The sequence below is a fragment of the Myotis nattereri genome (assembly GCF_964212035.1).
Source record: "Myotis nattereri genome assembly, chromosome: 9".
In the NCBI taxonomy this organism is placed as follows: domain Eukaryota; kingdom Metazoa; phylum Chordata; class Mammalia; order Chiroptera; family Vespertilionidae; genus Myotis; species Myotis nattereri.
The window spans coordinates 17,196,724-17,221,278 of NC_138084.1; the positions used below are offsets into that span (position 1 = coordinate 17,196,724).

Sequence of the window (24,555 nt, forward strand, 5' to 3'; positions counted from 1 at the left end):
CAACCCAGTCCAGAAGGGGGGCAGCGGAGGGAGTGTCCCAGGAAGCCTGACAGCAGCCTTGCCCTTCCGCCTGGAGAAGGGAGCCAGAGTGTAGGTCATTCTCACCATGGCCCTGACACTGAAACGCAGACCGCAGAGCCCAAACAGACGTGGACACTCTTCCGCTGCACTCGTGAAGGACACTGGTCGTGCGACCTCCACAAAGCAGCGAAGTCATGGAAGGTGGCTTTTCTTTCTGGACCTGCTGGAGGCTGGCTTCCCCCAACTGCGGATTCGAAACCAGATAGCTTCCGCCCGAGAGCCTCCGTCCGGCTGGGTGCTGGCAGCACTTACTTCCTCTGCGCTGTTTTTCTTTGCTGTCATGAACTCTCCCAGCACCTTAAGCCGGCTGGAATACACTTGTTTTGAATGCTCATTGTACACTGAGTGCAGTGCAGCGTCAGACTGATGCTTCACAAAATTCCTGTGAAACAGAAATCACGGTTATCTCCTCTTCACACATGAGGAAACCCAGGCTCAGAGAGAAGTAATTGGCCAGCGAGTGCTGGAGCTGGGATTTGACCCAGGGCCGCAAACCCGGAACCCCAGGAAAATGGGTGCAGCTCGAGCCTCTAGACCAGGAACAGAGCCTTGGGGGCGAATAGGACGTTGGCAAGTCAGGAGGTTCAGACTAAAGCTGTTTGCTTCCTTGACACTCATTTACCTCCCAGCCAGCCCATCCCAGCGGCTGGAAGTCCGCCCCCAGGATTAGCTCGGACCCTGCCAAGTGCTCTTTCTCCGTTCTGGTCGCCTGCGCTCGGCGCCAGCCTGCACCTCAGTGCCTTCACTTCTCCCCCAGAGCCCCTCTCTCTGGCCCGGAGGCATGGCCTGCAAAGATCCCTCTGCACCCAGTAGATTTGCACAGACTTATGTTGGCAACAGCTCTCCACTGGCTCCACTTCAAAGCAGGGGCGGCCGGCTCCTCCAGGTGTCAGCAGCAGCTGGCACGTTAGCTGAAGGCCTCTGGCAGGAAGGGGTGTTGAGCCAACTGCCATCAACTGGAAAACAGCACATGTGGATGAGCTCCTCTCCAAGAGATTCCTTCTGGAGACCTCGGGGCTGGGGACAAGTTCAAGTTCAGGGGAAGGAGCTCGCTGTCTGGAATAGGGGTCCGTGTCCCAAAGGCCAAGACAGGCCTGTAGAGCTCCTCCTGCTTTCCCCACAATCTGCCAAGACCCAGTGCCAGATGCCCAGGACCTTCATGGGTCAGAGCACTGGTGTGGAGATGGACAGCACAGCTTATGATGTGTCTGTGAGCCTCTCAGACCCCTCTGCCGCCAGCCCTCCAGACAGCGGCCTCTTCCCCAGCAGAACCAGCACTAACAGGAGCCGCTGTCAGTTCTGTCTGCACTGGGGCCGACACTGTGACCCGCAGAAGCTCTTTCATACTTGTGAGGAGTGCAACCTTGTCAGGCTTCTGCTTGAATTTCTCCAGCAACAAGAAGCTCACTCCACAAAGCAGCCATAATCCCAGAGCTGAGAGGCTTAAAAAGTCTTCTAGAGCCAAACCCCGTCAGAGGCAGCCCTTCACAGGTCAGGTCTCAGCCCTCACTCCTCCTCCTCCTTCTCTCCCAAGCACAGGGTCTCAGTGCAGTCACTGTCTGATACCGTGGTCTGCAGACGCTAGTTCATTCCTCCTAAATGGACTGGACTGTCCACAGCTGGATATAGTGTCCAGGTGTCACCTGGCCAGGGGAGAAGAAAGGGTTCTATGGCCTCTTACTCATTTTTTCATGCTTGCCTTCATTCAACAAATATTTGCTGAGTGACTGCTATGTACCCTGTGCCGTTCTGGAGCCAAGCGACAGACAGCAGTGTCACCTGGTGAACAGTGAGGAGGTAGCAAAGAGCTGGGAAGGCCTACCCTAGTCGGGCATAAGGAAGGTCCCCCAGAGAGGTGCTGTGTAGGCTGCAACCTGAAGAATGGGCAGGCGGCAGGTAGGTGAGGGGAGGGGCCTGGAGGGTGGGGAGCATTATAGGTGGAGGCCCTGGCTGATCTGAAGGGCCTGAGGAAGGAGGAGCACTGGGAAGAATGAAGGATCAGTGCCCCTGGAGGGTAGTGAGGTCACTGCCAGTGATCTCAGGAGCCTGGAGAGGAGAGGGAGGCAGAGGGGAGAACATGTGGAGAAGAATAGGGGACTCTGTTCTAAGGGCAATGGAAAGCCCATGAAGAGTTTTAAACAGTTGTAAAATGGTCAAATTTGTGTCTTAAAAAAGATCTTTCTCACCCCAGTATGGATACTCAATTAGTATATGTACTGCCAAAGCGAGCACTGGATACTCAATTAGAAGGAGGCAAGAATGATTGCAGGAAACAGGGAGGGAGGTCATCCAGTTGTCCAGGAAAAAGAGGTGGCAGTGGGCTTCAGATAGTGGCCGTGGAGGAAGCTAGAGAAATGTCAGGGGTAGGACTGACAGGACTGATTGACTGATAGATGTGGGTGGGCAAGACAGGGAGTTTCAGGACTCCCAGGCTTCTGGCTGAGCAGGGTAATGAGTGGTATTGCTGTTAATAAAAGCTGAGATCCAGTTGGCTTTTCTGGCAGCCAGTCTCACTGCTTGCAATCAAGAAAAACCCTTCAGCCCTAGTAGGTTTGGCTCAGTGTATAGAGCATTGGCCTGTGGACCGAAGGGTACGTGGTTTGATTGCAGGCAGTCAAGGGCACATGCCCGGTTGTAGGCTCAATCCCCAGCGTGGAGAGTGCAGGAGGCAGCCAATCAATGATTCTCTCTCAACATTGATGTTTCTTTCTCCCTCTCTCTTCCTCTCTGAAATCAATCTATATACATAAAAGCCTAATATGCAAATTGTCCCCACAGGAGTTCAACCGGGAGACCGGGAGTTCAATCGCTCGCTATGATGTGCGCTGACCACCAGGGGGTGGGGCGGAATGAAGGAAGGCCCCAGCCAGCAGCTGGGGAAGGGAGGCCGTAGCCAGCAGCCAGAAGGCCCCGATCAGCCCTGATCACCGGCCAGGCCTAGGGACCCTACCCATGCGCCAATTTTGTGCACTGGGCCTCTAGTAAAAATATAAAAAAGAGAGAAGAAAACCCCTTCATCCCTTTCACACATGCTGCTGGGACCCAGCCACAGGTCCCTCAGAAAGAAACACCCTGCCACTGTCACCTTCCCAGTTAGCCTGCTGGTCCCGCCTGACTGCTGTCTGTTTCAGCCACCAAGGAACAAGGGCCAAGACCCTTTCCCGCTCAGAGAGACTGCCACCATTACCCGGTGGGTCTCCTGCCCTCTGCCAGCTGTGCTCTTGTTCCTCCCCAGCTGCCCATCTTAAAAGAGAGTGCTAATGTTGCGGTCGAGAACAGTCCCTGACAGAAGCTTCATGCCAGTTCTGGGCTAGAAGGGCAGGCCCTGTTTGCAGCTTCTAGTCCCGTCTGTGGCTGCGGGAGAAAGATGCTGTGGCAACTGCCTTCGAAGCCCGGGTGGGGCAGGGCTTAGCCCGGTGCATGCTTGTTGGCAAGACCGACCGCTTCTGGAGTGAGACCGTGGTGATGGTCGCACAACTTTGTGAATGTACTAAAACGCAATGTATACTTTCAAAGGGTGAATCTTGCGGTATTTGAATTGTATTACAATATAAATAAATGAACCAACGGATGAAGTAGGAAGTAGTAAACTGAGGTCAGTGCTATAAACAGGAGCCCTGGGTCCAGGTTGATGATAAACAAGAGAAGCCAAGGAGCGTCTTCAGAGGCTTTGGCTCCCCTCCGCGGTTTCCTGCTGGGGATGTTCCCAGCCTGCGCTCTTCCTTAGTAATTAACTGCAGGCCGTTCGGGTCCTCAGCTGTCCTGGGAGTAGAGCAGGAAGGAAGGGTCACACGCTGCCTCCTCTGGGACCTTTCTTCTCCGCTGAGCCTGGGAGGGGGAAGCTCTGAGGTGCTGGTGGCTCTTCCTCCCTGAGCATTCTGGGAGAGCTCACCCTTCCTCCGTAGTGTGGGAGTCTCCGCCGACCCGTCCGCCCTACCTGCCCTCTCTCTACCTCTCTTGCCTCTCCCTCCTCATCCAGTTGGAATCTGGGCTTTGTGCCCTCTTGTTCCTTTTTGCTTGCCTGGGTTATCCACAGCTCATGAGAAATGGGGTGACTGCTTGGCTATGGCTCAGGACTTGTCCCAGAAGCCACTGATGGAGGAACCAGGGTGCCCTCCTGTGGCCATCAGCAGCATTGCTTCTTCCCACCTTCTGGCCTTGCATTTTTCCCAGCTAGAATTTGAACGTTCAACTCTGGTAGTTGGGCAATTTTTTTCTTCCCGAAGAGATATATGAAAAACAGTTTGGCCTTCACATGTAGGTGAAAAGAAAGAAGACAAATTAGCCGCAGGAACTAAGAAGTAAAGGTTAGTGTTTATACTCCATGTGAAAGAGGCAGTGTGAGCTAATGGAAAGTGCGCGGCCTGTGGCGTCGAGCAAACTCACCAGCTTTGTGACTTAGCAGGTGAACTTCTCTGAGACTTAGTCTGTTCACTGTAAAGTGGAAATGCTGACCACCTACCTCACTGTTGTGGGATAAGATTTAATGACTCAGTGCCTGCCATGAAGTAAGTGGGATACCGGTTTCTATTGTGATCATTACTACAACTACAGACTAGGTGTAGGAACCATTTTCACTCTTCAGGGAGATCTGAAACCAGAACCACCTGCCTTAAAAGACTCCAGGGGCATCGCTCACATTATCTTCTCTCTAAAGCCCCTTCCCCGAGGTCAGCAGTGCTGGCTCCCTCTGCAGCTGATGCAGATGCCAGTTTAGGGACCCGCTGACAGTGGGAGGTCCAGAGAGATTTAGAAAAATACACGAGAGCTCGATCAGTGTGGCTCAGTGGTTGAGCATCAACCTATGAAGCAGAAGGTCGAGGATCGATTTCTGGTCAAGGCACATGCCCAGGTTTCGAGTTCGGTCCCCAGTAGAGGGTGTGCAGGTGGCAGCTGATCAATGATTCTCTCTCATTGATGTTTTCATCTCTCTCCCCCTCTCCCTTCCTCTCTGAAATCAATAAAAGTACATTTTAAACAAACAAAAATACACAAGAGATCAAAATAAAACTTTTTTACTGTAAAAATAAAGCCAGAGGGGCCCAGTCAGAAACAGATTGGGGTCCCAGCTCCCTTTCAGTAGATGAGTTTGGCACCCTGCCTGGCACAAGGAAGGAGCCCAGCGAGTGCTCATATCCTTCCTTTCCTGTCCTCTCTCTGCTGGGGCCCTGAGCAGAGTATGAATATGGCCTGGGTCTGAGCCCTTAATAGTCACGTGGTTTTTTCCCTGGGAGGGGGGTGTGCAGTGGGAGGAACTACAGAGAGGAAACACCAGGAGGGGTCCACCTGTGAAAGGACAGCAAACAGGAGCAGTGGCCACCCTCTCAGGAGACAGGTTGTGCTCTGACCCTCTCAAATGCAGAGTCCCCAGCAACTCTGGGCCCTCTTCCCTTGTCTGCCCTCCGTGTCCCTGGATGGAGGTTCTGGAGCTCTCCGGCCCTGGGGAGCTTATTAAATCTCAGCGCCACTTGCCAAGACCCCTTTAAACCTCTTGGCTGTTCCTTTTGCCTTTTCCGATCAGCTGTATTTATTCTGACTAAACGGTCCTCACTGCAGGATGAAAGGATTTACTGCTCAAGTATATGAAAAGAAATCTTGGCTGCAGTACAATCGCACCCTCTCCTGGCTGCCCGCCCCCCCCCCCCCCCTTCCCTTCTCAGGCCCCATCCACTAGCTGGTGCCACGGAGACTGAACTGGGAGCCTGCCCTTGGTAGTGTGGTCAGCTTAGTTTGGTAGCAGAGCCCAACTGATGAAGAAGTGAGGTGATTGGGAGGAGCTTGTTTTGGGGAGCCCTCTCCCAACGTCTTGCTACCCCAAGGGAGACTAGAGCCCCAGGAATGGCGCTCTCTCTCTCACACACACACACATACACACACACTCACATTTCTCTCTCTTTCCCCCTCAGGATTGTGCTCATGGATGATGCCATGGACTGCTTGATGTCTTTTTCAGATTTCCTCTTGGCCTTCCAGATCCAGTTTTACTACTCAGGTGAGAGTCTCCCAGGACCCCTGTGGCCCCGTCAGACCTCCTCTCCCTCTCCCGCCCGGCTGCCCACTCCATGACTCCATCGCGTGCCCATTTCTGTGCCGCGCTTCCTTCGTGGTGTGCTTCACCCCGGTCACGACAGGATGGCTAGTTCTCGTCGCGGGGGGTAACAGGAGTCACTATACAAAACCTGCTTTCTCAGCGTCCTCAAGACACAGAGACCTCAGTCAGCAGTGCAATGACATTGCTGAAAATGACAATGACAACACACACCATAGTGACACTACCTGATAAATTCACTGCTTATAAAAAACTCACTGTGCCGGGCATAGCACTAAGGACTTTAACCCTTACAACAGCCCTGAGAGCGAGGTCCTTGAAGAGCCAAGCTCACAGAGGCAAGTAGCCAAAGCTGCAGAGCTACGAAGTGCTGGAGCCCACACTTGGACAGAGGGCTCACGCCCAGCTGGCGCTCTCAGGCACTCGCTGAACCACGGCCATGCAGCACCACCCCGGGGCCCTGACCCCTATGTGTGGGCACACAGGTTCCCACCCAGCTTTAAGTAAGTGCAAACCAGTCCTGGGTCCCACCTGCTCCCCAGATGCACCAGCTGTGCCCTTAAATCCCTTCTGGAATCAGGTGGAATAAAAATAGACCAACAAATACAAATGCACAGCAGCTCACACACAACATCAAATGGAACGTTGGGTTTAGAAATTGCTGACTATGCCCATAAGCAAACTTATTTAAAACGAGCTTTTCCAGTAAACAGAAGGCTGTCTTGCTGAAGCTGGTTTGGCTCAGTGGATAGAGCATCAGCTTGTGGACTGAAAGGTCCCGGGTTCGATTCCGGTCAGGGGCATGTACCTGGGTTGTGGGCACTTCCCCAGTGGGGGATGTGCAGGAGGCAGCTGATCGATGTTTCTCTCTCATCGATGTTTCTAGCTCTCTATCTCTCTCCCTTCCTCTCTGTAAAAAATCAATAAAATATATTTAAAAAAAAAAAAGAAGAAGGCTGTCTTTGGAGCCTGGACATGGCCTTCCTGCCAACGGGTGGCCCCAGCCAGCCCTGGCCTCACTCGGCATCACATTGTCAGGCAGGGCCTGGAGCCTGGGGTCTCCCCACCTGCTCTTCGCAGCTCCAGGCATTTACTCCCCATTTTTCTAAAGCTCTTGGGCCCTGGAGGGGGAAGGAGCAGCCATGTTTGTGAGAGCCCTTTCCCCTCGCCATCTGCCAGGCCCTCTTCTCGCAGCAGCGTGGGCCCAGCATCACGACTGCACAGCGCGTGCGTCAGTCACTGCTCACTGATGATGGCTTGATTACTAAAATTCAAAACCAGTTTCAAATGTTGAAAAAATTCACAGCCTGCGGGCTTTCTCTCCCATGCTGGTATTCCAAGGTGCATTCTTGAGTCACAGAGGCAGGTGGCCTCAGAAGGTGGGGCTTACCAGTGGGAGCATGCACACCTTCACTTTTCACAAAAACATTTACAGCCATTCAATATATGCCAGGCCCAGAGCCAGGTGCCAAGATAGGGGGTTGACAAGGCATGTATGGTGCCTGCCTTTGTTCGAGGAGCTCCCGTGCCAGCAAGGAGACAGAGTCCACAAGCAATTACTCAGAAAACTCATCACTGACAATGTTACGAGGAGCACAGGGTGTGTGAGTATGTGATGGGGGAACCTCACCTGGTGCCCAGAAGAGGGGACATTTGAACTGAACACACATGAGTGTCACCTCGCCTGAGTGTGGTGGTCACGCCATGCCCTGAGCACTGACACTCACGTGGAGCTAACAGAAGGGGACACAGTGACAGGATGAAGGATGTCCTCCCTGCCTGACCTGTGTCTCCTTCTTCCACGGTACCCAGAATTCCTGGAGAGTGTGGCTGCCATCTACCAGGACCTACTGTCAGGCAAGAACCCCAACACAGTGATTGTGCCAACATCGTCCAGTGGGCAGCACCGCCAGCGGCCCGTCTTGGGTGAGGCCAGCATGCTGGAGGGGGTCGAGGCATCGCTCTTCTACCAGCGCCTGGAGAGCCTGTGTGACCGGCACAAGTACAGGTAGAAATGTCCACGTAGACACCCCCACCACCACTGGTGCCAGGAAATGTGGGCCACTGGCCCTGGGACAGACCTCCATCAGGCTGTTCCGTTGGCCCAGGGCTTCTAGGGTCCTGATGGGCACAGTGTAAGTTAGAACCGTGCCATCTGCCCCCCGACCAGGCGCTCTCTTAGGGAGGTCTGCTTTCATTTGGGCAAGGCCACCGCAGACAACCAGCCTGGCCCCCTTCTCTTCCTGGGACACAGACTGGCCTTGACGTTTTAGAGAGAAGGAAACACATGCGCTGTGTAACAAATTCACGGTACAGGAAGGGAGGGCAAAGCTGTCCTGTGTGGTTCACAGTCCCCTGGAGACAGCACAGCCACTTTTGGTTTCTTTCTAGAAGAGGCTGTTGTTACCTATTGCAATGTCTCCATCCCCTTCCCACTCCCCCCACCGCCTCCGCCCTGGCTCCCAGTAAAAGCACCAAATGGTGACATGACCTTCATGTTCACAGTCAAGGCCTTGCTCCCTGCTCCTGGCCATCTGCCAGGCTCCCCCAGAGTCCTAGGGGCCCCAGGAAACTCAGGTCCTTCCCAAGCCTGAAGGTGTGGATGAAGAGATGGCACAGACTGGCTCATCTTTGAATCCGGCATGTATTCCCTCTTCCAGCTGCCCACCCCCAGCACTTGTCAAAGAGGTCCTAAGCAACGTTCAGAGACTGACCTTCTACGGGTTCCTTGTGGCTCTCTCCAAGCATCGTGGAATCAGCCAAGCCCTCGGTAAGCCAGAGCTGGCTGTGGCCACAGCCTCTTGTGGCCGCACAGTACAAAGCCCCAGAGGAACTGGCCTCCACTGGCCGACTGGTCCCAGGAGGAGGGGCATCACCACCTCTGCCTTGACTTCTCAGGGCCAGACTCTGAGGCCCAGGAAGCCAGGATATGCACAACACAAGACTGTGCCCTCCCAGACCTCTCGCACTCCCATGGGGAGGGACGGCCTTCCCTGCCCGCAGCCCTGCCCCAACATGAAGACCCCTCCATGCAGCCCCTCCCCAGAGAACCCCCAGTTCTATTTAGGGAGAGGCCTGGCAGACATAACGCTGTTTACTCAGGAGCACTGGATGATTACATATCAAGGGCAAAGGTGTATCTGGGGAGGCCTTTTCCCAGTTAGGAAAAGAATCTGATTCATTTGAAAAAGAGCAAATGGAGGGGAGGGGCCTGCACTGGCCCAGTCTTTTCTGTCCACCATTTTATTCTCACTGGCTGGCCTTCTCAACACTTACCTCCGCCCTCCCCCCCTACCCTGCTCCTCTCCCACACCCTTTGCCCTCCCAGGTCACCATTCAGCAGAGCTTGAGGGGTTCTTTTTTTTAAATATATTTTTATTTTTTTAATATATTTTTATTAATTTTTAGAGAGAGGGAGAGATAGAAGCATCAATGATGAGAATCATTGATCAGCTGCCTCCTGCACACCCCCTACTGGGGATCAAGCGCACAACCCTGGCATGTGCCCTGACCAGGAATTGAACCATGACCTCCTGCTTCCTAGGTCGACATTCAACCCCTGAGCCATGCCAGCCGGGCAAGTGGTTTTTATTTGTCTCTCTCTGAGAGGACCCCGGTGTGCTGGGAATCCCCCATTCCTGAGTCCCAAAGAGACACTCCACTCCGAATTCCCCTTCCTTCTGCCAGTTGAGGGGACAGGGTCAAGGGAAGGAAATTTAACATCTGTTAAATGCCAGCCACAGTAGGCCAGTACTGGGCTAGATGCTTTAGATCTTATACAATCTAGATCCTGCTAGGGTGCTCTGTAGATACTGAATGAGGGCCCACTCAGCCATGATGCCACCTGACAGCCATTATTCTGAGTCAGTGCTTGGGGCATGCACAGGTCTGGGGACACTTCAGCCCAGTGAGGTTGGTGGCCAAGGCCACCAGCTGGAAGTGACTGGTGGGGGTTTGCTTAGGCCTCTTTCACACTCCTGGGTAACAGACCATCCTCCCAGGCCCTCCACCAGTCACAGCCACTAGGAAGGAAAAGGAAAAGCTAAGGGGCATCTGCATCACAGCTTGGGCCAACCACATCCCCTCGCTATTTCTAGGGCCTTTAAAAAGGACAGTCATTCAGTCAACCACTTCCACGGAGCACTAATGCTGGTGGAGTGGGAGATGGGAAGAAGCATGTAGTCTCTGCCCTCACCTGCTTCTCCCGGGCATGAGAGCGATCTGGAGTTCTGGCTGCACCCAGGGCTCAGCCTGTTTGTTCCCTTGGTCGTCAAGGCACCCACCACACCACAAAATGAGAGAGGGCTCCGGGGGACATAGTTTGAAAACCACTTAGAGCAAAAGGGACCAGGAGGCATCATGTGAAAAGGCTTTGGAAAAGATGGGAATTGAACTGGAGCCAGGTAGGTAATTTTAAGATTGAGGCTTTCTACAGACTAGCATTGTTAATTGCCAGATCTGGGTTCTACCAATGAGCTCTTTTCCCTAAACAATTTGCTGGTGAGAATCCTTTTATCTGCAAACTTTAGCTCCACCTTCCTTCCCAGCTCTGGAGAGCATCCAAGACTCTCTTCTCACCTTTCCCCAAGGTCAAAGAATTGTTTCCCCTGGTTTATAGCTGAGGAAACCAGCTGAGAGCAATGGGTGACAGCAAAGATGGGACAGCTCTCCAGCTGGCTCCGGCCATGCCAGTTTGGTCTGCTCCTGACCCGTGGGAACCCCCCTGGAGGAGCTGAGGCAACCTTTTTTACCAGTATTCAAAGTGGGGTCACCCTCATTTGGGGGCATAAACCTAATTTCTGGTCTTTGTGGTTAGCCTGAGCCATATCCTGTATCCCTGGCTTTTTAGCCAAATACTGGGGGGCCTCGAAGAAGGCCAGCTCACAACCCACCATCTCGTCTTGGAAGGGGATCACTATTTGTGCAGTGACCTGAAATTTGGGGATGTCTCCTCAGCTGTAGTCCCTGCCCCAGTGGGGGGGTGGGGGGTAGGCAGCAGGGCTATTAAACATTAAAAACATTAAATCTATCCATCAGTACCCAAGATTCCCTGCCCTGATAGCAGTCCTCTTAAACTTTTCTGTAAAGCTCTTTCCCAGATCGTAGATCAGCAGATATGAAGGTGGGGGCACAGTGGCATCTGACAGGAGTCTGATTGAGTTTTATGACCCCCGCTCCCCCCATTATTTCCTAGGAGCTTTGCCTGACAAAGGGGACCTGATGCATGACCCAGCCATGGATGAGGAACTGGACCGTCTGTAAGTGTCAGGTGGGAAGGTGCTGCCCCCTTATGGGGGCAAACCTCAATCGGACATGGCAGTGCCCCATCGTGGGTCATAGTGCTCGTCTATAACATCCCCATCAGTCAGGGAAGAGCTTAGGGGCCAACAGAGGCCTGAGGTATTGTCCCCTTGAATCCCTTGGGAATATAGCCCCTGGTTTCATCCAAATGCAAGTGTGTGGAGGTCCTGGTCTCTAGACAGGAGGCACCTTGCTGCCCTCTGGGCTTCTTTCCTTCTTCAGGCTGGCCCAGATCCCAGACCTGGTCAACTCAGTCAGTGCCAGTCCAGAGGCCAGCTGCCTGCCTTCCCGGACCCCTCACCGGGCTGGCTTTTCCTGGAGACCCCTCCATCACGCCCGCAAAGTGGATGCAGAGAGCGATGGCTCCACTGAAGAGACAGACGAGTCCGAGATTTAAGGAGTCTGAAGGGTCCTGCCTACAACACCCTGTACCCAACTCCTACTCCCACCCAACTCCTCCTGTCCATGTGCCATGCTGCCCTCTGCTGGTGGAAAGGCCAAATAACAGCCCCAGTCCAAGACCTGCCAGGGGTTCTGATATCAGCCGACCCAAGCAGTGATTCAAGAAAGTTAGCTTACTCTCCCTGTCCCAGGCACCAAGCTAATGGCAGACTGAACTGAGGTCACCAGGAAGGGACTTGGCCCCATAGAAGGTTCATCTCACAGCAACTCCAGGAAAGGAGAAGACCATGAATAGCCACACAGGGCCTTGCATGGTCAGGGGTGGCACCGGTGATGCCAGTATGGGAGGACAGGATCACAGTGGCCTTCTACTGGAGAAAGAGCCACTAGCATGATGGGACGAAGGGTGGGCAAGACCATTTCACTTTCAAACACTGCTTCAAGCCTCCTTTGTCAATTAGCTAAACATGAAATGAATAAAGTCCCTTGTGTCTGCTAAGTGGTGAGTCTAAACTCACTAGACTGAAGGAGGGGGGTGAAGGAAAGGGGTGATTTTGGAGTTTTGGTGCCAGCATCTCAGCTTTTCCAGGAGGTGGCGGCCAGAGGGCCACTCAGCCTGGAGAACTCCCTCAGATAATGAACAGAGGGGCTTACCTCTTGCCCATGACAGCCTTTCAAAGGAAAGGTTCTCCTAGCCGGAATGGGTCTCCAGGGAACATGCTCTGAGGGTTCAAGGCCAGGTTCCCATAATGTTAAAGGCCCTGGCCACCAAGGGTCAGCACTGCAGAGCCTTCTAGCCAGAGTTTCATTAAACATTTGCCAAGCACCTGCTCAGGGTTAGGGCAGTGGGGATGCAGCTGTGGACACAGGCCTGAGGAGTACAATCCTCCAGCCAAGGCTGAAGGAGGGCAGGGGTCCTCCAGAAAGCAAAACCCACCCAGGGCACCGAGCAGAGCAGGATGCCTCCTCTGAACCGAAGCCAAAGGTTCCACGACTGAGCGCACACATTTTCCCGGCACATACTGTAACCTCCCTGGAGTTAACAGAAACTGGCCCCTAAAGCCCGGGAGGGCCAAGGACTGGAGGATCCAGAGCTACGGAAGCTCTAGGACCGTGAGAGCTCTCCAGGCCCACAACCATATCCAGCCTCCAACTAGTTAAAAGCAGCTGGAAAGTCCTGTATGCATGGGAATCACCTGGGGAGTTTGTTTACAATGCAAATTACTCAACTCCAGCTTGGGGTGGGGCACAAGTCTGTGATTATGAACACTCCAGACCGTTCCAAAGCTGAAAGTCCCGGATCCATGGTTTGGAAGTCACTGACTTAGTAGAGATCCCATTGCTCCCTCCACCCATCCCTTCTAACAATCCATCTTCCAGACTAGTGGTTTAACTACTCTGCGGACCCCTAAGATGGTAGAGATGTTCTGAGAGCCCCTATAGGGGAAGAGGGTTACTAAACCAGGGGCTTATACACACACATCCTTTCTTCCTGGATTTAAAAGGATTCCATTAAGGTTTGTATATTTTATTAAACTCCACTGAGAAACACCTCATCAAGCCTACTGTTGGGATGAGGTGCAAGGCTGCTGAGGTTGCTCGCCTGCCCCCAGCCCCGGGGCCAACTAACACCAGCTCTTTCCTCCGCGTGCAACAGGGTGGTGAGGTCGAGGCTGCACCGGACCTCGAGGCAGCACAGGGCCGAGAAGCCAGGGGCCTTTGGCTTTCAGAGAAGAGACAAGCTGGAGGCCCTGGAGAAAGTGCCCTCAGCTTCGGCACGGACGCCCTACCCATATCGGTGGGAGCCCAGACAGTGAGGCGAGGGGCCTGCATTGGGCAGGGGGGCAGGATCCAGCGAGGACACCACTTCACTCAGACCAACGGGCCCAGGGCCCTGCTGGGGCTTTATTTGACACCACTATGTTTCAATACAAACAGTCCAGAAAGAAACTCCAGTCCCTTTGGGGGAGAGGGTGGTGGGAAGTGGTCTATGTTGCTTGGGAGCCTTACCCTCAACCCACAGAGGGTGCAGTGGGCCTACACTGCCAGCATGGCAAGGGAAGATGGCACCAAGAATGATACAGTGCATGGCCCAGTGACCAGGGGGCGAGGCTTACAGCTCTGTAGGCACCTCGTGCTCTCACTGGTGGGGTGCTGTCCAGGCCCCCCTAAGCCCAGGATGATGTAGAGGAAGAAAGCTGAGCCCCAGCAGCCTGCTTCCATCTCCACGTCCTCTGCATCCAAAGCAGGACACCACAGTGCAGATGAGACTCGCCATGGCCACCAAGCGGGGAAAAGAACAGAGTCTCGAGGGGACGGGTCCTGTAGTCCACGTGGACAATAAAGGGCTCCAACACACCCAGGAAAAGTAACCTTCCCAACGACCACTACAGAAAGGGGTGGTGGGACAGACCATCACTCTGGCCTCCAGTCTGATCCCAAATGACACCTTTAGGTACCAGGTCAAGTTTCTAGCCCTTAGTAAGGCCCAGACGAAGGTCCTTCGTCTCCCTTGCCCTCTCCTGGGGCCCAGAAGAGGCCAATGCAGCAGCAACAGCAGCAGTAAGTCCAGAGCCTCCCTCCTCTGGGGGCTGGTCTATAGCAGAACTCTTCCTAGACGTCCCCGCCGGTTCCAGAGGTCAGGGACCAAACCCCCAGACAACCTGGAAGGATCCTAGAGCCAGCCAAAAAGCCTTAAACTTCTCCCTTTCCCTATCAGAGAAGGGCTGGGCCCAGAATAAGCCATCCTGAGGAGATGCCCTCCCTCCCACCCAGCGTGGCAGGACAAGTGAGCAGCAGCTTTGGGAGCAGGACTGAAGGACAATAACCTAGCACACAGGAGAGAGGGTGTGAGGGAGAAGGAAAAAGGGCTCCATCTATAGGCAGAGGCCAAGGGCTGGTTCTGCCCATCCCCTCACCAGAGGTCCTCAAAGGCCACCCCACTCATACCACACATAAAGTAACAATTCCTCCCCAACCACAAGGCAAGCAGCCCTGGCCTGGTAATCATGAGGTTTTTGCTGCTGTCACCACCATATGCCTGCGCCATGGAGTTTGGGTCAGTAGGAACCATAGCGATCCTGGAAATGGGGGAAGAAAAAACTAAGTCAGCACCTCCAACCCAGCACGCACACCCTCCCGCAGCACACCGGACAGGACTGGGACTGGGGGTGTGGGGGAAACGGGCACCAATCTCACCATGGCAGAGATTGTTTTATTTTTTGTGACTCGGGAAAGGGGTTGTGGCCAGATCCCAAAGGGGAAGCCCTGCCCAATCTCACAGAAGCTGAGAAAGGAGAAAGTAGTGCAGGTGATAAGACGGGGGAAATCAGTGCAGCTGCCCTCCAGGAAAAGGAAAAGCTCTCCCTCAGGCTGAGGGGCTACCCGGCGGCAGTGTCTGGATGTGGTGAAGGCCCGCCTCCAGCACTACTCTTCAGGCCTCTCCCACTCCAAGTCAAGGAGCCCCGCCTCACCTGCAAAGAATTCATCACACCATTGGCCAGCACTGCCATCTTCCCGGCCACAGACTTGACACCCTGCTTAAACTGGGCAATGTCAGCTGTGGGGAGCACATTCCCCAGAGATACGTTGCCTGTAAAAGCAAGGAAAGGGGTGACCCCAAGGCCTGCAGGAAGCCCTTCCCCCTCTACTCACAGGCCTCACTTGGTACCCACACCTCTGGTCCCTACCTGTTCCATGAGCTCCATCCATGTCCCCAAAGAGGTCTGAAGAGCTGATGGCACTACTGCCTGAGAGCTGCTGTAGCCGAGACCTGGCTTCATACTGTGGTGAAGAAAAGGCTGGGGATCTTTTTGCCGACGTCCCAAGAACTCATACAGGCCAGCCACCCTAGTGCTAAAGCCCAAACTGGTGACAGGGAGGAAGGTCTTGCTTCTACCCGCTGCCTCTAGCCTCAGGGTGGACAACTCTACTCACCTCCGTATCCACCTCCCGCCCAAAGAACATGTCAGAGGAGATGGCTTTGGCTCCTGCGAATTTCTGACGTGCTTCACTGGACTCGAGGCCTGAGCTCCGGCTCTCCACTTCCTTCCGGTTTGTGACTCTGAGAGTGGATGTGGAACACCATCTCTGAACCTTCCCATTACTGTCGGGGGATGGTGTTACTATCCCATTGTGATCAGAGGCAAATCTGGGGGTGCTTACCAAGGCCCTATCTGACTGACTCTGGAACTGAGGGGCCCTCTCCCCTGGATAAGGCCCCCCCCTTCTCCACATTGAAGCCAAGGCACAGAGAGCTGCTCTTACCTCCACTAGGTGGCGTGCAAGTGTGGTTTGGAGGGGACAAGGCTTCTGCCCCAACCACGACAGCTTCGTCAAGGTCTAGGGGTGTCTTATGTCACTACTGCCACTCTCCTCCTAGGTACAACTGCCCGACACTGGTGACCATGTTTCGGTTGGCCTGGATTTATACTTACTCTCCTAGCATAACTATTAACAGCACCCCCTCTTACTCTCAAAAAGCATCCCAGTGTGGATGACAAGGTGTATGGTCACTCCTACTCAGCACTGACATGCACAGATGCTGGATAGGTGTTTCAAGTTTCATTACATTTAATCCTTTCAGCGGCCCTGTGAAGTCATTACTTATGTCCCCGTTTTACAGAGAGATGAATTGCAGATAATTTATTAATTAAACATACTGCCCAGATTAAGATGGAATAAACTGTTAAGAAAAGAAAATAAGCCCTGACCAATTTGGCTCAGTGGATGGAGCGTTGGCCTGTGGACTCAAGGGTCCCAGGTTCGATTCCAGTCAGAGGCATGTGCCTTGGTTGCGGGCACACCCCCAGTAAGGAGTGTGCAGGAGGCAGCTGATTGATGTTTCTCTCTCATCGATGTTTCTAACTCTCTATCCCTCTCCCTTACTCTCTGTAAAAAAAATCAATAAAATATATATATTTAAGAAAAGAAAATAAAATAAGATGGGGCCAAAGACACATAACCCTTGGGAGGTAAGGATTGAAGCATAAAATCAGAGACCACTCCTGCCAAAGAAATGGATCTTGAACAAGAGGCTGCTCGACCTTCCGTGACGATAAGCACAGCTCAAACCAAAGCCCGATTCCTGCACTATCTGACCCGTAGCCACCAGCCACATGTGACTATTTAAACTTAAATGTAAAATGTAGCTCCTTAGTGACACTAGCCACATTTTAAGGGCTCAGTAGCCACATACCTAGTGGCTACAACATCGCACAGTCCAGGTACAGAACTCTTCCATCATGGAAAGTTCTACTGGACAGTGCTGCCCTAGACCACTCACCTTTCTGAAATAGGCCGGATGCTTGAGATGGTCACTTCTGGCTCCTTCTCCTCCATCTTGTCCATACCCCAGGTGGCATCTGTATCCCAGCGGGAAGCAAAACTTTCCCCCAAGGAAAAGGGGTTGTCCTTGTACCTAGGGAGACAGTGGAATGACTCAGAGAACCTGATGAGGAATATAATGGCCAAGTTTTCACCCCAACAAGTCTTACTTTGGGGGTCCAGAGGCGAAAGTACCAACATCATCAAATAAGTCCAACTGTGAGCGGGAGGATTTTGCACTCACTGGAGTTTCCTGCTCAATCACCTGCATCTCAGACAGCACCGAGTGGGAGACGGAGCTGCGGAGAAAGCAGAGCCGGGCGTGAGAGCGGTGGTGAACACTCGTGTCACCACCCAAGAAGGGACCCAGCTGCTGGCATAAGCGTGGGTTCTCCTTCACACCCAGAGCCTTCTCCCACTACCTGTGCACAGAACTGTGCTCAACGGGAGAGCACACCCTTAACTTTCTACACCTGCTTTGTTTTTTCAGAGTAAGTGTTCCCTGCCAAACAACTAATAATGTGCACCAAGTGACAGTACTAACAGACTTGCTGAACTATGAGCCACATCCTTCACCAAGATGGACACAAGCAAACAAAAAAGAAGAAAAATGCCCCAGAACCAGGGAAATGAGCCTAATGGTATCAAAGAATGAGTTCTTAATTATCTCACCTGTTTTTTTAAGAAGAGGAGAGCACTAACAAGTACAGAGTCTAAGACCTGGGTCTGCTGTCCAGTTTCCAGCGAGAAGAGGCAGAGCTGGGCAGGCAGTACCAACTCTTGATGCCTCACTTTTTTACTGTGCTCTGCTCCACACTGGCTTTTTAGGGATTAATTTCATTGAAATAAATTCACACAAAAATATCAATTAGGAGTGAATATTTTGCAATAGGGCTTTAAATAGGGTGGGCTGGCTTTAAAGAAGATTCTCTTGCACTACAAAGAGGAAAAAAAAACTGAAAAATTGTTCATATCCTTTAACCCAGTAATTCTTGTGACCAAAACAGGGCAGGGGAGGAGACCTAAAGTTCTTCTCGGGATTACAATTTTGTTTCCCTGATTAGCTGTGTTACACTAGTAGCACACAGACTGAAAGGGAATAACTGGAATCCAACCAGCATGGAACCCGACCAGCACATGTTCTGACAAATCATCTTCTTCCAGAGAAGTAGAGCATGATGGCCAAATATACTGAATTTGGAATCAAATAGTTCTATGTTCAAAACCTATTGGTGTCAATTACTAGATCTGTGGGCTTCAGGCAAGTTGCTTAAATGCTCCGAGTGCCAATTTTCTCATCTGTGAAAAGGGGTCACAATACCTTGTGCACAGGACTGCTATGTTTAAGTCCATTGGTCAATGGCGGAGCTCACGCCCCTCAAGGAGCAGCCACCACTCAGCACAAGCGGACTGTAGCCAGGATTGCTGGGGTCAGTGCTGTCAGACTTTCCAATTTTACGAGATAAAAAACCTAGTACTACGGAAATCTCCAGATATTAACTCTTAGTGGAGAGCAAACAAAATGCATACCAAAACTGGTTTGCAGCCCTTGTTTTTAAGAAACCACAGCAACACAACATCCCAAAACAGAAAGCTTACTGTCCAACCCGAGGACATTTGAGTGTCTGGGGTTATTTCCAGGTGTTGGTATCTGGCAGCACCACTGGCCTAGTGGGCAAGGGTCAGGGATGCTAAAAGCCCTGCAGTTCTTAGAGTTCTTGAAAAATACAGAACTGCCCCCCGCCCCCCTAAAGTGCCATCAGCACTCCCATTAAGAAACACAGAAAAAAAGAAACAAAACAAAAAAAAGCACCACTGTCCCAGTCTCTTGAATCTACTGAAAGAGCACCTGATCCTGAGTCTCATTCATTCGACAAATAGTGAGCACATACCTACTGTCCCGAGCACTGTACTAGGTGCCTTAAGATAATAAACAGAACCATCTACTCAGCCTCGAAGGAAGACTAAGCCTAGAACCCCAAACTGCTGGGAAGAACCTGCAGTGGTTCCCGGGAGAACAATGGAATTTCTATGCCGCACCCCAGAGCCGAGTCTCACCTTCGCGACACCAAGCCCATGCCCAACCTCTCTGCCTGCTCTCGCTTCTTCCCTTCCAGATTCTGTAGCTGCTTCTCCTCCTTCTTGCGGTCAATCTGGAGCTCCTGGTAGGCCAGACGCATGGAGGCAACCCTTGGAGGAAATAAACGTGTCAGAGGCCAGCACCCATCCTGACCTGTCCCACCTGCCCACCCAACCCCACAGGAACCAGGGCCCCTCTGGCAAACACTCACACAGACTCCTCGGCCTGCTTCTTGGCATCAGCCACCTGCTGCTCACGGAGCTTCTCTGCCACCTGGGCCTGCCGCTCAATCTCGCTGAAGCTCTGGCTGCTCACCTTCTGGGCCCCTAGGCCTTTCTTGGCACCCAGCTGGGAAGAGAATCATGTGATGGGGGCCTTGCCAACCACAATGTCCCCTGCTCCCTCCCAGGCACTCTAGCACACCCACACGGTTCCTTTTTAAAGTCCAGGGTAAAAAATAGGAGTCCAGTCAGCATGGTCGAGAGGGAGAACAGGGGCTCTGCTAGAGCTGGGCCTGAGGTGACTCACACAGTCCCAGCAGAGGCCTCAGGGCCCGATGTCTACCAGACCAGCATGTCCCAAGCACACTGTGTGCACAATCCCGGACTCCTCCAGGAGCCCCTTGAAGATAGGCATCTTCACAGCCCTTGCACAGATAAGGTTCTGAGAAGTTGAGGACCTTTGCCAAAGTCACATAACCAGTGACTGGCAGGGCCAAGGGGTGAACCCAGGCAGGCTGACTCTGGCTCCTAACCCCTCTCCCATACTGCCTCTCCCCACCTACCCCTTTCTTAGTGGCTGCTGGCTTCTTCTTGCCAATGAGGGAGGTTTTCATTTCTGCATGAGAAACAAGGTGAGGCATGAGTGAAGACAAAGGGAGGTCAGAGGCAGCAGCTCAGTCCACACCATGCAGTTTCCTGGCAAGAGCTTCTAAAAAGAATAGCTTCGGGCAGGGAAGGCAAAGCTGCCACCACCAGTTCCAATTAATGGTGTCAGGAGAGTCTAAGCCTAAGACAGACAAGATTAAGGGATTCCCAGCAGATTGAGACAAGAACTAGACCTGAAGCAGCAGAGACAAAGTTCCTGAACAAATATGAGGACCACTAGGCGGGGGCAGATGCCAAACATCAGCCTCAGTTCCTAAAGCAGGGAGCTGCGTGCAAGGGGCTAGGCTCCCCAAGTGGCTGTTGGTTACCTCTGGCAGGAAGGGCCCCTTTAGGTGACAGATACATGGACTCTGGAGAGAAACAGACTGTGGCTAACAAGGGGCCCACCCAGAGCCTCCATGTAGTTCCCAAGCCCAGAGGCCTCTACAGAGCCTTGCTTTAGACCAAGTCATGCCAGCCTTCTCATGTGATCAGTCTGACAGTCTCCTGCTGGCTTCCTGCCCCAACCCCCAAAGGTCAACAGAACAAACCGAGGTCAGTAAATGGACTGTTCACCCTGAACCAGAAGGACACTAAAGAGTAGCAAAGACCCGAAAGGCCTCCCTGGCTAAGAAAGGACAATGTCACCTCCAGCCTTGAGCAGCTCAGAGCTGTCCCCCCATCCCATGAAATGGACAGAAGGCCAACCCTGCCTCAGACCTCAGGGTTAGATGTCCAGTCTCAAGCTGGCCTTTCCACACTTTGGCTAGAGCCAGCCCCACACCAGGAGGCCAGCCCAGGCCTTACACACCAACCCACCCAGGTTCATCAATTCAAAGGCCTGGCTCTCAAGCCCTTGCAGTTGATGTTGAAGCCATGAATTCAACACCAATCCCAATCCAGAGAGGTAAGATGCTCAGTGTCCTGGGGCCTCAGTCCATATGACTAGGCAGGAGCAGATCTGAAAAGAGCCTCTCCCAGTTACCCCACCCCACCAACTGTCATACTGACCCAGAGTTTTGGGTGAGGTGCCAAGCAGGTCCGTGTTGGGGCCATGCTCCGGCTCTGTGGATGCAATGGTGGGAGTTAGGTATAAGGCTCAAAGTTTCCTGTGACTTCCCTTTAGGGAGATGAGGGGACAAGAGTAGGAGGCACTGGCTTTCCTCAGCTGAGGCCACCAAAAGATAAAGGAATGCCCATTACTCTCTCCAAAGGATTAAAATGCATCCCAGCCCACCCAGAGATACAGGACACTCCCTACTCCTATTCCCTTGACCAGATGTCTCAACTCCGAGGCCTTTGCCAGGACCAGGGCTCCTGGGTGGACTCTGGGCTGAACTCACGTGCCAATCCACTGCTTTCTGTAGACGGGGCTGGCTGCTCGGGCTCTGCGGGGTCGGTGGCTGGTACATCCCAGGCAGGGGGCTGAAAAGGAAGCCAGATCACAGACACCTCAATGAGCTTGCAGGGAGCACAAAGAACCTACAAGTATCTTCTGGATACCAGGCCCTACTCCAAGCCCATGAGGAAAGGAGACTGACAGATAGTGAGTACAATTATAGTTGCTATTCACTATGGAAGAAAGAAGTAGGAAACTAGCAGCCACTTCCACCCCTCCACTATTTACTCAGACCCATACCCCTAATTTTTTTTAAAAATATATTTTTATTGATTTTTTACAGAGAGGAAGGGAGAAGGATAGAGAATTAGAAACATCGATGGGAGAGAAACATTGATCAGCTGCCTCCTGCACATGTCCTACTGGGGATGTGCCCGCAACCCAGGTACATGCCCTAGACCGGAATCGAACCTGGGACCTTTCAGTCCGCAGGCTGACGCTCTATCCACTGAGCCAAACCGGTTTTGGCCATACCCCTAATTTAATAATAACTAACAACTAGTAGGCACTTACCATGTGCCAGGCACAAGTCTAACAGCTTTTCACATACAAAAACTTTAATTATCACAGCAAACCCTGTAAAATAGATACATCTCTACTGCAAAGACTGGGTTTTGACAGGTTAAGTGACTTAGCCACATCCTGGAAACGCCAAGTAGAGGAGCTGGGATTCAAACTGACAGAGTCTCACATCAGCCCCGGCGCCAGGGGAGGGGGAACCTCCGCCCAGGGTGGGCTTCCGAGGAGGTTCCTTTCACTGTCCCGGCCACAAGTGCCTCTCTGACAGGGGAAGAGTCCAGGAAAAGCTGCTGGAGGCTCCCCACACCGCTGGAGCCTTCAAGATGCTCCTCCTCCTCCCTAGCGCCCGTCCACAGACAGGGGTCGTTCCTACGGAGGCCCACACTGCACACCTACTCCGGGAGGAGGAGGCACCTGGGCCTGCCTGAGGTATCACACCAAGGCGAATGGGAGCCATGCCCGGGATCACAGACGGCCTTGGCCAGTTCACCACCTGTCAGCAGCCATCACGGGAAACAGTCCTTGCGGGTACTCACTTGAGTGTGTTCCATGAAGAAATCAGAATCCTTCCGCTCCGGAGAGTGACTGGGGGGAGCACCACTCATGTTGTCTATCCAAAGCTGGAAAGGACAAGACAGCTTCAAACAGGGCTCTGACTATCCCTCCTCATCACACCCCCCAGCCCGGGACCAGGCACTCACATCGGTGCCATGCCTGGCCAGGGCTGCACTTCCCAGCTGCCGGATCTTTTCCCGGTACATCCGGGCAGCTCGGCTATCATACTTGGTGTTGGCATCACTGGCTGTGCATCCATGTTGGCGGAAGAAAGCTGTCTGGAGAATAGAGAGAGGAGAGCGTGCTACAGGTGATTCTCCCCAGTGCAAAGTAAAACGCAGCCCCTTCTAACAGCCCAGTTACAGGAGGTGTTATCCTGTATAAACAATGGAGGTAAAGTTCTTCACGGAGGTAAAGACACTCAGGAATCCCTGCGGAAAACAGCCTCCCGTCCGGGGATGACGGACCGAGGCCCAGCCCTCACTCAACCCCGCCTGAGGACAGCATGCCGTCCCCGCTGTGCCCATCCTCCACCCATCCAGGCCGAGACCGCGATGGCTGGAGGCCCCAACCCCCTCGGCCTTCCCCCGGGAACCTCTGTCCGCTTTAGTTTCCATCTGAAGCCCCTCTGAGAGGAACAGTGACCCATTTCCACGCTTAGAGAGCCATGGACAGCGCTGCCATAGCCCAAAGAATCCTCTGAACAGAGAAACTGGGGGGCCTCCTCCGGGGTCACGGCGGGCGGGCGGGAGAATGAGGGCAGAGAGGATCGCGGGGAGGGGCTTTACCGCATTGGCATTCCCGCCGACCTGCATGCACCTCAGCTGGAACCAGCTCCAGTTGGAATCCAACTCTGTGGACCTGTGTGCAAGGCTGCGTGTCACCAGCAGACGCGGGGGCGCTTCCCTGCAGACCCGGCCTGCCTGTGGTCTCGGGCGGCAGCACCCGTCCCGGCCCCCCCCGCCCCCGCCACCCCATGTCCTCCCCTGCTCCCTGCCCACGAAAGCTCTGCTCCTCGGCCTCAGAGTCAAACGGGCGCTAATTATTTTCCAGATCAGAGAGGGCGGCTGAATTCTCAGGCCCTAAGCTCGGACCTGGCTTTCTACTTGAGGACGGCCGGTCTCACTTCAGACGAACTCGACCAATACGTCAGCAACGACAAGGGCAGTGCAGCTAATTTTTCTCCAAACCGAACGTCCGGAGAGTCCAGTTTGGCCGCCAGGAAAGAAGGGAGTTTGACCCAGACGCGGAAACGCACTGTCTGGGGTCAGGGGTCTACACAGGCGATGCCCTCCCGTGGGAGGCTACCGGACCCCGGCCGGGAGGTTTCTGAACACCGACTTCAGGACCGTCCAGGTCGCCACTCTGCCCTGCTGAGCGCACACCCCTGGCCGGGTAGAAACACAGCCGCCATAAGGAGACCCCACCTGATGAAGCTGAGATGGACACCCAGGGAGCGGTGCACCCCGGAGCAGTCAATGCACAAGAAAACACCGTACGTGATGCTGGCCCAACTCGGATTCTTGGCGCCACAGTCGAAGCAGGCCTGGATGGAGGAGGCGATGAGCGAATGATCAGGGACCCCGAGCGGAGGCCGGGCACCGACACCCAGGAAAACTGCCCACGTCCGCCCCCGCTCCTTCCCTCGGGCCCCGGGGGAGCCGGGAGAGTTCCTCTCGGCCGGCGCTAGACCCCGCGCGCCTCCCGCTCAGGCACCTTGTTGGTCGGAATTGCGCGAAGCCTCTTAAAAAGGGTTTGGATCTCGGTCTTGCTCGGCTCGGACGCCATTTTCTCTCCTTCCCAGACACCAGCGCGACTGACGGGCCCCGTCGCGGGCCAATCCGCGGCCGCGAAGGCGGGGCACGAGATCGGCCTCCGCGGCGCGAGGAGCCGGCGAGGGGTGGGGCGATTCGTCCTGAGTTGGACCAATGAGCGCCGGCGGGACCGACGCAGACGTCAGAGCCCTGCCTCCTCAAAC

At 53.6% G+C, this 24,555-nt stretch overlaps 2 protein-coding genes across 3 annotated transcripts in view; one reads left to right on the forward strand and one right to left on the reverse strand.

The window, feature by feature from the left end:
* CSTPP1 (centriolar satellite-associated tubulin polyglutamylase complex regulator 1) overlaps positions 1 to 13,388 on the forward strand; it is a gene marked incomplete at its 5' end in the record, with an annotated part of 151,464 nt that extends 138,076 nt beyond the window's left edge. The window contains 5 exon segments of the mRNA XM_081099686.1: positions 5,988 to 6,073; positions 7,943 to 8,138; positions 8,791 to 8,900; positions 11,325 to 11,388; positions 11,654 to 13,388. Coding sequence (XP_080955812.1) covers positions 5,988 to 6,073; positions 7,943 to 8,138; positions 8,791 to 8,900; positions 11,325 to 11,388; positions 11,654 to 11,828 — 631 coding nt within the window. The 3' untranslated portion in view covers positions 11,829 to 13,388.
* A 312-nt stretch (positions 13,389 to 13,700) lies between these two features.
* ARFGAP2 (ARF GTPase activating protein 2) lies at positions 13,701 to 24,483 on the reverse strand. 2 transcript variants are annotated; one of them, XM_081099684.1, is made up of 16 exons: positions 24,294 to 24,483; positions 24,005 to 24,123; positions 23,366 to 23,438; positions 22,724 to 22,855; positions 22,559 to 22,642; positions 21,448 to 21,529; positions 21,116 to 21,169; positions 20,023 to 20,075; positions 19,450 to 19,586; positions 19,217 to 19,348; positions 17,329 to 17,457; positions 17,118 to 17,252; positions 15,770 to 15,896; positions 15,523 to 15,616; positions 15,307 to 15,425; positions 13,701 to 14,913 (listed from the first exon to the last, which is right to left on the reverse strand). In XM_081099684.1, the coding sequence occupies exons 1-16, from the start codon at positions 24,363 to 24,365 to the stop codon at positions 14,893 to 14,895; spliced, it is 1,563 nt and encodes a 520-aa protein (XP_080955810.1). In that variant the 5' UTR covers positions 24,366 to 24,483; the 3' UTR covers positions 13,701 to 14,892. The 2 variants fall into 2 exon arrangements, with proteins under 2 accessions (XP_080955810.1, XP_080955811.1); XM_081099685.1 differs by lacking the exon at positions 21,116 to 21,169.
* Between the last annotated feature and the right edge of the window lie 72 nt (positions 24,484 to 24,555).